This window comes from Apodemus sylvaticus, chromosome X (genome assembly GCF_947179515.1).
Source record: "Apodemus sylvaticus chromosome X, mApoSyl1.1, whole genome shotgun sequence".
Lineage (NCBI taxonomy): Eukaryota > Metazoa > Chordata > Mammalia > Rodentia > Muridae > Apodemus > Apodemus sylvaticus.
The window spans coordinates 148,113,217-148,127,640 of NC_067495.1; the positions used below are offsets into that span (position 1 = coordinate 148,113,217).

Genomic DNA, 14,424 nt, shown 5'->3' on the forward strand with positions numbered 1-14,424 from the left:
GCTGCTGTTCTCTGTAGCCAGCCTACGATTGGAGCCCCTTAAGCTGCAGTCTTTACCAAGCATAAAGATACCGGAAATGCTGGCTGCTAATTACATTGTTGAATCCCAACTGCACTAAAAGAAATGGATGTATTCTGTTCTCTCTGATGACTCAAGCAGAGGGAGAAGATAGAGTAGTTCAAACTATGATGAATTAAGCCTCGAGGATTCAGAGAGGAATCATTTTCTGTTCACTTAATGATTGTGAATACTGTCTCCAAGTTTGGAATGTAAATGTGACCAAACATTGTCTGACTACAAAACAGCCCACCGAGTACCTGTTCCAAACTGCTCTTGAGGTAGCTGATGTCCTGACCTTGATGGATCTGAGGTTTAGGGACTTGATTCTTGCCTAATTCACTTCTCAGCTTTTTGAGGCTCCAGCCTTAGCTGTGTAGTGGTAGCCAAACATCCCCACTGAAACAGAGCTTCCTTAGGTTGGGCCAGTCCCCACACCCTGCTCCACGGGGTCCCCATGTTCTCCTGTCTAACTTATTGGCCAGCTGTCGGTCTGACCATCTATATGCATCTCAGATGGTGAGGACAGTGAGATTCAAATCCGTGTATATAGACATGTCCATCTGACACATTCATAGTAGCTGGGATGCTGTCACACCTTCTTGAAATTGCACACTAAAGGCAAGAGATCTTGAAGTCTGAGCCAGTAGGGTACAATGTCTCTGATCTCCCTGAGAGAGCCTAGCCTCCATGAAACTGCAATAAAATCCAATTTTAATAAAATATTAGAAGCTTTCATCATCATTGTTGTAAAAACTAGTGCTTGTTGTATGCTTACTCAGTTCTGATTTGTGGTCCAAGTGTTTGCCTGTATTATCTCACTCTGAACTCATGAGGCATTATGGGTATCTGTACTCTGCTGTGAATTATAGATATAGAGACAACTAACTTGTCTGAGACCACTGGAATAGCTCACTTTAAATTATTGTTTTTTTCAATCCTAAACATGAAACTCAGGGCCTTACATGTTTAGCTAAGTGGTCTACCACTGGGCACACCCCAAAACTCAAGTTTGCTTTTCCTTTTAAGAATCAAGTAAAATAGAGTCACCATCCATCAAATAAATATCCCCTTGGTGCTATGATGGGGTATACCCAGGTCCCCCATGGGTTTCTGCGTGCCTTCCTATAAAGAGGTAGACATTTCAAAGGTGTGCAAATAACTAGAGAATATCCTGTTTGTGTTCAGACTGAAAGACATTTGAACCATTATTAGAATTTCACCGAATTCTCATTTGCCAGTTTTGCATATTAGATTCAATGGTGTTACAAGCCTTTGCAAATAATTTGGAAATTTCAGAGCACATTGCCCAGAAGAGGTTGGAATGCCCAAGGCAGTCCTTTACAAACTTGGGAGATAGTGGCAATGAGACTGAGGAGCCCTTTGCTTAGTTACCTTAGCCTAGAGCCTCTTGGGGGTAAAGCAGTCGTTCTTGATGGATCTTCTTAATGTTGTGACCCTTTAATACAGTTCCTCATGTCGTGGTTGTGGTAACGCCCAACCATAAAATTATTTTCATTACTACTTCATAACTGTGTTTTTGCTACTGTTATGATTCTAAATGTAAATATCTGACATCCAGGATCTCTGATATCAAATCCCCAATAGGGTTGCAATGCACAGGTTGAGAGAGCTACTGCGTTAAAGAGAATCCATAGTGTTTTTAGAAACACTTAGCATGGTACTAGAAAAGTGGAAAGAAGTCAAGTGTCCATGAGAGGATGAAGAAGAAATAGTCTATCCATACAATAGAGTGGAGTCCTGTCTCATGCTTTTCCATCAATAGACCACAAAGCCTTGTGTTGGGGAAAGAAGACAGACAGAAATGACAAATATTGTATGTTTTTCTGTCTATGAAATGCTTAGACAAAGAAATCCATAAAGACAGGAGAGAGATAGAGTGGATTGAAAATTCAGGTGTGAGCATAGCTTGTTGGCACTCCAGGGTCTCAGACAGGAGGACAGTGAGTTTGAGGCCAGGACCCTGCCACCAAAAAAGGGAACAATAAAAGGAATGTGGATATGAACATTATGGGATTTGAATTATATCTCAATAAAAACAAGGAAACAGAAAGCAAAAGAATAAAAATGAGAACGCAACATTTTTCTTATCAAATTCATTTCCCTTGGGAGTAAGGATCTGGTCTGAACAGGGACTGAGCCTAGATCTTAGCCTAGGCTTCTTTTACTGCCATTGGCACAGCTGTGGGCACAGCTGGGGCTTTCATCACTCTAGATACTGTTTTCACTCTCTGTTATTGGTGGGGGAAATAATACCCAGAAAGTGACCTGGGAATATAGCTCAGCTTGTCCAGGATGCTGGAAGCTCTAAGTTCAATTAGTACTAAAACAAGCAAGCAAACAAGTTAACTAACTCTAGGCATTATTACAGTGTTTCAGTGTACAGAGCAATCCTGGAGGCTTGTTGAAGTGCCATCTCCCACCACAGTCAGCTCAGACCTGAATAAAAAGTGCTCACTGACTCTTACATTCCTGGGAGAAGGCCCCCAATTCTCCCCTTTTAGGATTCTTTTTGTTGATAGTTTTTCAAGTCTCGGGGTTTCTCTCTACTCCCAGTTATAAAGACTTCTAAGTAGGCTTTATACACTTTTTAAAATGTCATTAGAGTTTAAAAAACATACACTCTGCACTGTACCCCACAAAGGAGTCACAATTTAAATATTCCAAAGCCATCAAATGTATTGTACATGAGATTTGTTCTACGCACCCCTGCAAACAAGTCCCCAGTGACCCTCCTGTGTTCATCTGACAGCTTTAATAACCATGTCTTTTTCTTACTACTGACGTGATCTGAGTCTGTATTAAGCTAGTGCATAAAGATAACAATTAATTCAAGTAGAAACAATTTTTTCTCGCGCGATTATTAAAATATTTGTCTGTTGGTGTTGAAAATCAAAGCACCAGGAAATCATGGTCAAATAGTGTCCAAACAGTGTGTAGGGGCCAGTGCCTCGGCTTCCTCTCCTGCTCACTCCTCAGTCCCTAAGAATTCCAGTGGGCTTTCAAGGCTAGCTTCCAGCGCCAGGGGCTCAGGGACTGCCAGCTTCAGTACTACTTCAGCTCCTTAATCCTCAGACTGGAGCATAATTGCCTGCGAGCCTGCGGAAGGGAGAGGGTAGTGTCGTCTGCAGCCCCTACGAAGCTGCTTTCCATTTTCTTCCATTCTATTCTTTTTAATGAATTCAAAACAGCTCATGATCCCGCAAGTGAAAGGTTGTGAATTCTCGCAGAATCATGTTATGTCGAGTCTAACGTCGATCCTACATAGTCTACGAAGTGGACAGGCTTTGAGTTGTTAGCCTCTTACCCAGAAGCACAGTAGGGCACGGAACACAGCAGTTCCTTTATAGAAAAGACTGGCTGAGTCTGGCAGTGAGAGAGTGCACTGGCCAGGCTGCAGCCGGGAAGCAAACAATGAAATGTGAAAAAGCTCCTGGAGGGAGGTGGTGACTCTGTCGGAGCCTAGTTCTCAATATTCTCAGTAGCGAGCCAGGATGGGGATGGGGGTTTTACTTCTAGCTAGAAGACGCGTTTTTTTCGTTGAGTATTTGAGCTAGACAAAGTGTAAGATTTTAATTATTTGCATTGTTTGTTTCTCCGTTAAATGTCTTTAAATGTGTAGAAATCTGGTGTGAAACTTGCCCTGTAACCACCCCCAAAGCCCGGGGTAAGGGGATGCGATGTCCACATGGATGCATTCGGGCTATCAGCCTCGCGGAGGTCAGAAAGTTGGTCTGCACACTGAGTTCCAGGTGTTACCTCAGTTTTTTTCCAAGACTCCCTTACATGATCAATAACTTTTAGTAATCAGCTGAAGTTTATTTCCTTGACCAGGATTTTGGAGCTTTCCGGTGTTCAAAAGGCGCTGTGTCTGAACCTCAACATTCTGGTCCCCGTTGGTGGCTCATTGCAAGGTCTCACAGATTCCTTTGATGCCTGGACTTATGGAGAAGGAAACCCGCAGTGTGAAAGTGCAGCCCGAAAAGGGAGGGATTGGAAAGAGAGTTCCCGGCTAAGACTGAAAAAGATCCAGCAAACATTCCATCTTGGGCTGGGGACTGCGGGTGAGGTTGCAGCTTCTTTGCCTCTGGCTGCGCCCCCCCCCCCCCCAACAAGTTTGTGGCTACAGTGCCTCAGGTCAGTCGCCTGTCCGACTGCCAGATACCACGCAGTAGGAAGCACTGAGCGTTGAAAAGGGGAGAGAAGAGAAGCTTGCCAGGCTCTCCCTGGGTTGCTTCAAAGAGCAGAAGCCTCCAAAGAGGCTTCCTTGCCCGGCTTACGTTTACCCAAAGCAGGATGTAGTTAACTGAAAGGATAAGAGGTCCCGCTCCTGACCAACCTTCCTAAAGCTGGGGTCTCCAGCGGCCGCTTTTCGATCTCCCGTGTTCTCGAGGTGCAGACCTGGTCCTGGCTTCTAGAGTATAAAGCAGAGAGTACATTTCCCCCGCGGAGAGTTGCCAAGTCCTGGGAGGACCAGGAGTCTGTATGCTGTGGCAGCCAAGGGAACAGACCCGCTCCTGGTATGACTGGACCCGTAGTGGAATGAATTCTTTAGAGTGTAGGGACCCCAATTTGCTGTGAGAGATGAGAACACTTGTCCTGCATTCTTCACCAGTTATAGAAAGCTATGGACAAGCTAGAGCGTGGGGAGTGGGATAAACCTACAAAGGAGTCTGTAGAGAAAGGGATATATGTGTGTGTGTGGGGACTTAAAGGGTTACTGGCAGCCCCCTACACCTTAGGGGGGATGCAGACTTGGGGGCTGGCCGCTAGAGCCCCAAAAAGCATCTCATGAGCCCACTCTGCAAGCTACATTTCTTTAACAGGTATTTGTGTTGGAGAGGGAAAGAGAACTTGCTAGAAATGTATGCTTAGCGAATTGAGCTAGTCACGAAGCAACGGTTCCTGAGGGATTCAGAGGGGGCTGGCAAGAGAGGAGGGGGAAGCACAAACAAGGTAGTCGGAAGCAAGCTGACACCCACGCAGTGGATTTGTCTAAGGCAAGGTGGTGACTAAGACAGGAGGGAGTGTGGGGGTGGTCAAAGAGCTCTGATTGGTCAGGGGGAGTGGCTAGGGGTGGGGCTAGCCACCCCTCGAGGCTTTAAAAGCTCACCGGAGAGGGGCGGGGAGCTGTCATTTGCTCTCTGAGCCTCAGAGAGTGCGCCACGCTTCCCTGGAGCTCCCGGAGCTCCTGGTGAAGGAGCAGGTATTAGCGGTTTGGACTCACTGAAGATCCTGAGCTTGCCGGGGAGGAATGGCCACGGTCCCCAAGAGCAACATGGGACCTACAAAGGCGGTTCCCACCCCATTCGGCTGCATTGGCTGTAAGCTGCCAAAGCCCGACTACCCTCCAGCTCTAATCGTCTTCATGTTCTGCGCAATGGTCATCACCATCGTCGTAGACCTGATCGGAAACTCCATGGTCATTTTGGCTGTGACCAAGAACAAGAAGCTCCGAAATTCTGGTAAGCTGCCTTTATTTTCCTTACCTCGCGAATAGCAAGCATGCAATCCCCTCTCCCAAATTCCTCCCAAGCCCAGGGGTCTGTGGGGGTGACTTTATGCTGGGTTCCCCTAAACGTCGAGATTCACAGGGCCGGGGGAGGCTCAGGAAATTGTCGTGGGGCAGCTGAATGCAAAGCCCAGATTCATAGGGTGCGCGGCAGCCCATTGACTCCTGTCCCGTCGGAGACCGGACACAGAGGGAGTCGCCACAGGAGCTGAGAGTTTGGCTGCAGCCCTGGGACAGTCAGCCAAAGTGGACATCGGAGGGCGGCCCCGCGGCAAAAGCACTGCGGGCCGGCCGAACTGTCTCCAAGAGATCAGCGCGGTTCCAACCCGCTTTAGGGAGTTAAGCTCGCGGGCGGCCGCGGCGGCGCTCCTAGGAGCGCAACGCTGTGGCCGCCTCCAAGTGGCCGGGGGTCGCCGCTCGCTGCCGCTCCAGAGCTTCCGGATTGCTCCCCGGCGGCAGAGTGCAGACCCCACCGAGTGTCAAGCAGAGAGGTCTGAGCCCGCTAGAGCCGAGCTCCATCAGCTCGTCCCAGGGCGAGCAGCTGGAACCGGCGAGCGGCGGGCTAAGACGCTGCAGGCGGTGGCGGCGGCGAAGGCGGCGGCAGCAGACGTCCGGAGGTCTGTACTGGGGTGCCCGGAGGACAGGCGCAGGAGCTGAGCGCAGCGGGCGGGTGGAAGGAAAGGCAGAACCAGGTAGGAATGGTGCGGGTGTGGGGGTGGGGTGGGGGACAGCAAGAGAGCTCCAGGGGAGGCAAGGGGTTCCAATTACAAAGGGCTAGGTCTTGGAAACTGCAAGCCCTATTCCCCTATTCTCCAGCCTGGGTCAGTCCGAGGGGTTTAACTGGGAAGGAGCTAGGCACAGAGACTTGTGCAGGGTTGGGTTGGGGAAGGGGAGTGTGTATAAAGGGTTTTCAGGATGGGCGGGAGAAGGCTGTGGACAAGGGGGAGGAAGGGTGAAGTATCCCCCAACTTTGCTCTTTGTCCAGGGGAGGGGAGGGCAATGGCGCTTTGGGTCTTCTTTTCTAAGATTTCAGTGGTTTGGGAGAGTGTACAGATCTGGGAATAATGTAACAATTGAAAATGTAGCCTGGGGCTGGGGAAGGAGCCACTGCACAACGTCCTAGTGAATTGATTGCATGGTGGGGACAAGTTTAAAAACTCAGCAACAGACTCAGAGTCCTTAAAATTTTTCTTTCAAACTATGGTGAGTGCTTCTGATTTCTCCCTGCAGCCAAGCCTTGGACCTTTCGCTCCTGATAAGGTACCAAGTGCAGATCCAGGGAGCACGGACCTGGGAAGCTCGCTCTTTCTCTCTCCTTTCCTCTTCTTTCTTTTCTCTCTCTTTTTGAAGTACAAATAAAAAGTTTTGTGGTTGTTGTGAGTTTATTTATAAGCTGTATGACCTTTCTTTCCTATTTTTCTTTAGGAAGTTCATTACTTTGAGGGAAAACCCTAAAATGAACTCCCCTTTTTTGCAAAAAGCACAGAGGGCAAGTTTTGGTGCCCCTTTAGAAAGCCCTCATTTTCTCCCAGCAAGTACAAAGTGCAGTATTTTGCCAAACTAAAGCTAATTAGCATTGAGGTGTTTCCAAATAAAGAGGGCCCTGTGCCTGCACTTGGCCTCTTTCATCTAGGTTTTGGAAAAGGCTTTTTAAAATGTTGCTACTGTTCTTTGAATGGGACAGGGCAGGAGGCAAGGTCTCCCCACAGTTGCTGTCCTCTTCAGCCTGCCAGGCTTCGGGGCCAGGTGCTTTGTGCTAGGCCAGAAGTGAATCCCACACTTGCAGAGTCTCTTTTTCCCCTGGTCTCTTTTTCTCGCCTCGGATATAACAGGGCTCTAATGGTAGCTGGGGGGTGGTAAGTATTTCACCTGGCTGTCAGATATTAAAGGTTAATTTCCTTGAACAAGTCCCCAAGAACTTCTCAGAATGATCTCTTTTGGTAGGTTTTCCTTCTTAAGGAAGAGGGTTAGTAATTATCATCATCATCTTCCCTTGTCCTAGTCCTCCCTCATCAGTGTTAATCTTGTTTCTGCACTCCAGCTGGCTCCCTTTCCCACTCTCCCTTCCCCACCTCTTCCAGTGTGGAAAATGTGGCGCAGTTGTATTTCTCTAAAATGGCGTCAGTCAGCCGGGCTCTGCCCCCCCCCCCTGTGTTTATGTGCTCTGTGTCACTCTGTCTTATATTCTCACTTCTTTCTTAGAGCAAGGATGACACTGAAAACAAACAAAAAACCAGTGGCAAGCACGAGTATCCTAAACTTGCTTTATATCACAGTCACCTGGGACTTGCTTGTAAATAAGAAAGAAGAGGAAAGAAAGAAAACTGTCATTCTTCAAAAGAATTTTAAATTGATACCCATCCAGTTGGCTGTTTCCTCCATTTTTTGAAAGGTGTCTATTTAAATATTAACCACTGATTTCTCTCTCTCCCTCTTTTTTTTCCCCTTATGTTTTCCAGGCAACATCTTTGTGGCTAGCCTCTCTGTGGCAGACATGCTGGTGGCCGTCTACCCCTACCCTTTGATGCTGTATGCCATGTCAGTTGGGGGCTGGGATCTGAGTCAGCTCCAGTGTCAGATGGTCGGGTTGCTCACAGGACTGAGTGTGGTCGGTTCCATCTTCAACATTACCTCCATTGCCATCAACCGTTACTGCTACATCTGCCACAGCCTCCAGTACAAGAGGATCTTCAGCCTGCGCAACACTTGGATCTATCTGGTCATTACCTGGGTCATGACTATCCTGGCTGTCCTGCCTAACATGTACATTGGCACCATTGAGTATGACCCTCGCACCTACACCTGCGTCTTCAACTATGTGAACAATCCTGCCTTTACTGTGACCATTGTCTGCATTCACTTCGTCCTCCCTCTCATCATAGTCGGTTATTGCTACACAAAAATCTGGATCAAAGTGCTGGCAGCCCGTGACCCAGCTGGACAGAATCCTGACAACCAGTTTGCTGAGGTTCGAAATTTTCTAACCATGTTTGTGATCTTCCTCCTTTTTGCAGTGTGCTGGTGCCCTGTCAATGTGCTCACTGTGTTGGTGGCTGTCATTCCAAAGGAAATGGCAGGCAAGATCCCCAACTGGCTTTATCTTGCAGCCTACTGCATAGCCTACTTCAACAGCTGCCTGAACGCCATCATCTACGGCATCCTCAATGAGAGTTTCCGAAGAGAATACTGGACCATCTTCCATGCTATGAGGCACCCTATCCTGTTCATCTCTCACCTCATCAGTGATATTCGGGAGACTTGGGAGACCCGAGCTCTCACTCGTGCCCGTGTCCGTGCTCGTGCCCGTGATCAAGTCCAAGAGCGAGAGCGTGCTCCTGCCTGTCTCGCTGTGGAGGGAACGTCGAGGAATGTCCGGAATGTTCCACTGCCTGGTGATGCAGCAGCATCCCACTCTGTCCGTCCCAAGCCCCAAACCAGGTCTACTTCTGTCTATCGCAAACCTGCCTCTATCCACCATAAGTCCATTTCTGGCCACCCCAAGTCGGCCTCTGTGTACCCTAAGCCAGCCTCCTCTGGCCGTTGCAAGCCTGCCTCTGTCCATTTCAAACCCGCCTCTGTTCATTTCAAGGGTGACTCTGTCCATTACAGGGCTGCTTCCAAACTTGTCACCAGTCATCGCATCTCTGCTGGCCCTTCCACCAGTCACTCTGCATCCAAGGCTGGCTACATTAAATCTGGTACCAGCCACCCTGCGACCACCACCACTGTTGACTATCTCGAGCCTGCCACCACCAGCCACTCTGTGCTCACTGCTGTTGACCTCCCTGAGGTCTCAGCCTCCCATTGCCTTGAGATGACCACCACTGGCCACCCCAAACCCGACATTCCTGCCTCCATCCTTCCCACTGTACCCCTTGAGCTTGCTGCCAGCCCTCCTGATACCACTGTAATCCCCATTGCCACTGGTGATTACCGCAAGGTTGTGCTTATTGGTGATGATTCTGATGATCCTGATTGTTCTGATGAGATGGCTGTCTGAAAAGTGTTCATTTCAGTTTTCCCTGCTTATGCAGTCCAGAGTGAGATCCCTCCATTGCTTGTACAAACTGACTGGAGACACGCAGACACGGACCCCCAGACCGCGGAAGTTCCATCTACCTTTCAGATGTATTCCTCTTTGGCACCCTGTACTCTTGAAAGTATGTGTATATTCTTGCTATCTTAGAGATCAAATTTCCAAGTGTGATGTCTGTGGTTCTGAGATCCTAAGCCTTGCTGTTCCCCTTTCCTGATTTTTTCTGTCTCCCACTTTCTTCTCCCATTCCCAGGAGTGGGGGAGGAGTGCATGCGCACTGGTCAAGGCTGTCTTGGTGCCTGGCTCTGTGATGTGACTGTGACCACGCAGCTTTATGCTGTGTATAATCTGTGTTGTACCTTTAATGGCAGTCAAAATAAAGGACTTATAATGAGATACAAACACTTGAAATTTGCTTTTCAAGATTTCATGACAAAATACAACTCCCCTATTTGAAGAACAGAATTAGATAAGTTCTTATTAAAGCTCATTTTAATTCCTGTCAGATCAAGTAGCAAAAGGAATGACATACCAAGTTGATTCTATTTTGTGTAAATTTAAACACTGGTGCTGATTTTTTTTTTATATTTGGTTGCAAATGATGAGGCATTTTTACCCTCTTTTTGGTCATTTGAGTTTTTCAAGTATTGACCAGCACATTCTTTTATTTCCACAGTAATTTCTTATGATTGGTAACCCCGAGTGCCAATTACAGTTATGGTTACAATATTATAATTCATAATTACTCTTTTAATTATCATCAGTTTTTACATCTTTTCATTCAGAAGGAATTTGAAGTAACAACTGATAGCTAGAAGCAAATGAAATATTAAGACACCTTGTCTTTGTGAGCTTCCTGGTTGGGGGCAGGGGACAAGCAGGAAGAGATGTTAGCACCAGTAAGTCCGGATCAGATCATGCTCGGTTCAGTGACATGATGTGAAGCACTTGGTCTCATGTCAACGCAGACAGTGATTTTCCTTTAGGATTCAAGAACAAACTGCCATTTAAATGAAATTTCAATTACTAATTTGAATTGACACGTTAATCAAAGTTCACTGTACAAAAGCTTGTAAGGAAAACCCAAAATGTATCATACTGCCTTAATTCTATTCTGCATTTGTGGTCGCAGTTAAATAAAAGTGGTTCTGTGGCTTTAGTTCTGTGACTTTTTCTTCCTTTGGTTGCTTAGGGAGGGACGGGTGTGTGGGGTCTTGGTGGAAGAGTGTTGGCCTGGTAGAACAAGAAGACGTGGCTGCAAATTCCACCTGCCACAAGCCTGCAGCGTCCCCTCTCTCACCTCAGTTATTTTAATTAGCAAACCTTGGGGCAGCAGGGTCGGTCGGGGAGCATACTGGAGGAGCTGGAGGTAGGGAGGCACATGGACATGGAAATTGTAGTTTTCTTCTTGTGGGCTGCTATTTTTCCCCTGTGGAAGGAGTAAAGCTAGTTCTCAATCATGACTTAGAAGTGTGTGTGTGTGTGTGTGTGTGTGTGTGTGTGTGTGTGTGTGCGTGCATGTGGATGTCAGAAGGGAATTTCTAATTTATGGGTTCTTGGGATCAAACTCAGGTCTACAGGCTTGGCAGCAGGTGCATTTTCTCTCTGAGCCATCTTACCAGAGCAGCCTTGCTCGGTTTTGTAAAGATATGCCTGTTTAACACATGCAACACATATAATGGATAGACAGAGTAGTGCATATTCATTTGGTCTATCCAGATTTTGGCAGGCTGGGCTCATTTTAGCTATCAATCCCCCAACTCTCCACTTGTCTGGCAGGACTGTTGGTCCTTAAGGCTCTGTATGTACCCTGCATCCTCACCAACTGCAAATTTCCTGTCAAGTGTTTCTGGTTGTCTGGAATGGATGTTTACTTTACAGATGTGCTTACAGACTGGCCTAGAGTCAGTCTTCAACACTCCTATCCATACTTCACCCCCATCTCGCCGAAGGATTGCTAAGAGAAACTGAAAAGTGTGTCCAAACTGAAGGTACTGTGACCTGATGCGTCTAGCTGCTATCCTCCAGGCACTTACTAGGTGTCAGGTTCCAAGAGGAAATGGAAGGGGTGAGTCCTCTATTACAACAAAGCTTCAAAGTTTGACCTCAAGTGCCCAGTCTTAGCTTCAACTGGGCTGGCGGGTGAAAGAAAGTGAAATCCCAGCTTAGCAGCAGGGTGCGTCCTTTGCATAATGACTCCCACAAAGCAAATCAGTAGTGCACAACCCAAATCCCAGAAGTATTCCGTCTTCTCTTGTGTCCTCCAGAGTCCAGGAACCCACAGGTCTGGCTTGCCACGCCCACTTAGCTCCTGCTAGGTGTAAAGCTGTTTCTCTTCTTTCAAATGCAGTTTTCATTGTTTTTGTTGAGGCTATGCATATGCACGCTTTGTGATTCCCCAGCCTCCCTACCCCCAACCCAGGGGCCTGTACTTTAGTTTCCTCTAATGGCCCAAAGTCCTTCTCAGCAAGGAATTCTTGCAGACATTTTAATTTATTTCCATTTTGTTTGAGACACCATCTCACTATGCAGCTAGGCTGTCCTTGAACTTGAGATCCCAGCTCCTTCACCTAAGCCTCCTTGAATGCCAAGTGTTAGGGTTTTAGACACACATTACACTCAACAGAAAGCATGAAACTTGGTCCTTGCCAGATTTTCCCAGATGCTAATCTTTATGTTTGTAAAGAAAATATAATGTATACTGTAAAGTGACATCTTGGCAAATGCAACAGCAACCCTGGCCTTCCTATAGGCTCCTTTAACTCGCTTTTGAGTACTTTGCATTCATGTTGCCTATGACAGAATTTTATTTAAATGAAAATGATGTATTTGTCTGGCCTTTAGTGATAAAGTGTGATATCTTATACAGCAGAATTTTATTTTAGTGTGTAGGTCAGTGGCTTTAACTGGATTCTGAGTATTGTTCAATGACTGAAACTATTAATTTACATAATCTCTTCATCTTTCTAAGCTGAAACTCTGCATCTATGTTCCAGCCAGTAGTTTGGCCTAGAGTTCACATTAACACAGCATACAGGCTTCAGAGCCTAACTTCCTAACATTGAACATGTTTTTGGAGAAACCAAGAAAAACTTAATAAAAGAAGTGTGATTGATATGTAAGGGGGGATAAGAAAACACATCATGAAATGCTCAGCTTAACCTGAAGAAGGCAGGAAAGGGTAGAAGAATCAACGCCAAACCAAAGCGCTATAACAAATATAGAACTGTAAAAAAGGTGAAGCACCAGAGACTCTTGCTGGATGTGGTGGGATGCACCTGCAGCACTTGGGAGACTGAGGCAGTAGGATTGCTGCAAGTTCAAGGCTAGACTGGCCTACAAAGTGAGTTACCAGGTAGCTTGGGCTACAATATAAGAAGACTGTGTTTAAAAATTTTTAAAAGTCAACACAATGACAGATTAAGAAAACAAGAGTCACATATGTTCTTTATAAGAAACACATTAACATCATTTGTAAAGACCTAGCCAGATTAGAAATAAAGGGGTAGAAAAAGACCTACCATGCTATTGCTAACTGAAAGAAAACTGCCAACACTTGTAACAATTTCAGACAAGAAAAATCATTAGGTGTGAAGAACAGCATTGTATAATGGTGTAATAATAGGAATAAATAATAATCCTTAAAATTGATGCTTCAAAAAGCATCATGTCAAAATATGTGAATTAAAAACTGACTGGCAGAACTGCAAGGAGGAAGAGCCAAATTCAAAAAATATAGTTGGTGACTTCAACAGCCCTGTATCAGTAACTGACAGATTCATCAGCTGAGAGATCCGATCTGTAAGGATGTGGTAGAAATGAGCAGTGCTGTCAATCAAGTGTGTCTAACAGACACTTCTGCAGAAGGCAGAACACATCATTCAGAAGATCGTGTGTCAGATCCATTATTTCGTTTTTTGGTGAAAAAAATATACCTTAATGAGTTTAAAGGAAAACAAATCATAGATAAGTATCATCTCAAATAATGATGAAGTTACAGTAGAAATCAATTACAGAAAGAGACTGAAAGCCCAAAACTACCTGGAGATTAGGCAATGTCTAAATAATTCACAGACATGTTTTTTTCCTAAGACATGGTTTCTGGTTGTCCTGGATCGTGATTTTGTAGACCAGGCTGGCCTCAAACTCAAAGATCCACCTATCTCTCTACCTTGCTAGTGCTGGGATTGAAGGAATGTACCACCACCACCCAGCATCAAACAAAAAATTCTTAATAGACATTTTAAGATATTTTGAAATATATGAAAAAATGCAAAATACAACTGCAAAAGTTTGGAAGTACAGTAAAAGGCATACTTACAAAAGAACTCTTCAGGTTTGCATGGTCTATTAGAAAATGAAATCTAAGATGAGTTTCATAAGCCTAAAGTAGGCAGAAAAAAAGAATAAAAATAAAGTACAAATAAGTCTCAAAGAAAACCTGAAAGTGGGATATCAATTAAAATAATAAATGCAGTCCACAGAAAGTTTCTAAGAAGTACAGGCATGAGACTTCTCAAAGCCTTTACATATTTCTAAAAAGTAAAGGATTTTGCTGAGCTTAGTGGATGCCACGATTAATTTTGCTTGTGTAGTTGGCACACTTGACAATCATTTAGGAGAAAAGCTTCAGGGCATAACTGTGAGAGGTTATCCAGGTGAGGTTAGTCCCTGGCAAGCCTGCCTATAAGGGGTTATTCAGAGAATGTTGGCTGAGGTGTGCTCTTAGACTGAATGAAATGGAAAGAGCAAGCTGAGGACCAGATTCCTCTCTGATTCCCCAGCGCACTAGCTGTTA

General features: G+C 45.7%; 1 protein-coding gene across 1 annotated transcript; it reads left to right on the plus strand.

Moving 5' to 3' along the window:
- The first annotated feature begins 5,332 nt into the window (after positions 1-5,332).
- Positions 5,333-9,590, plus strand: Gpr50 (G protein-coupled receptor 50). The gene is made up of 2 exons (XM_052171943.1): positions 5,333-5,543; positions 8,050-9,590. Exons 1-2 carry the CDS (start codon positions 5,333-5,335, stop codon positions 9,588-9,590), a joined length of 1,752 nt encoding a protein of 583 aa, XP_052027903.1.
- Positions 9,591-14,424: the final 4,834 nt, after the last annotated feature.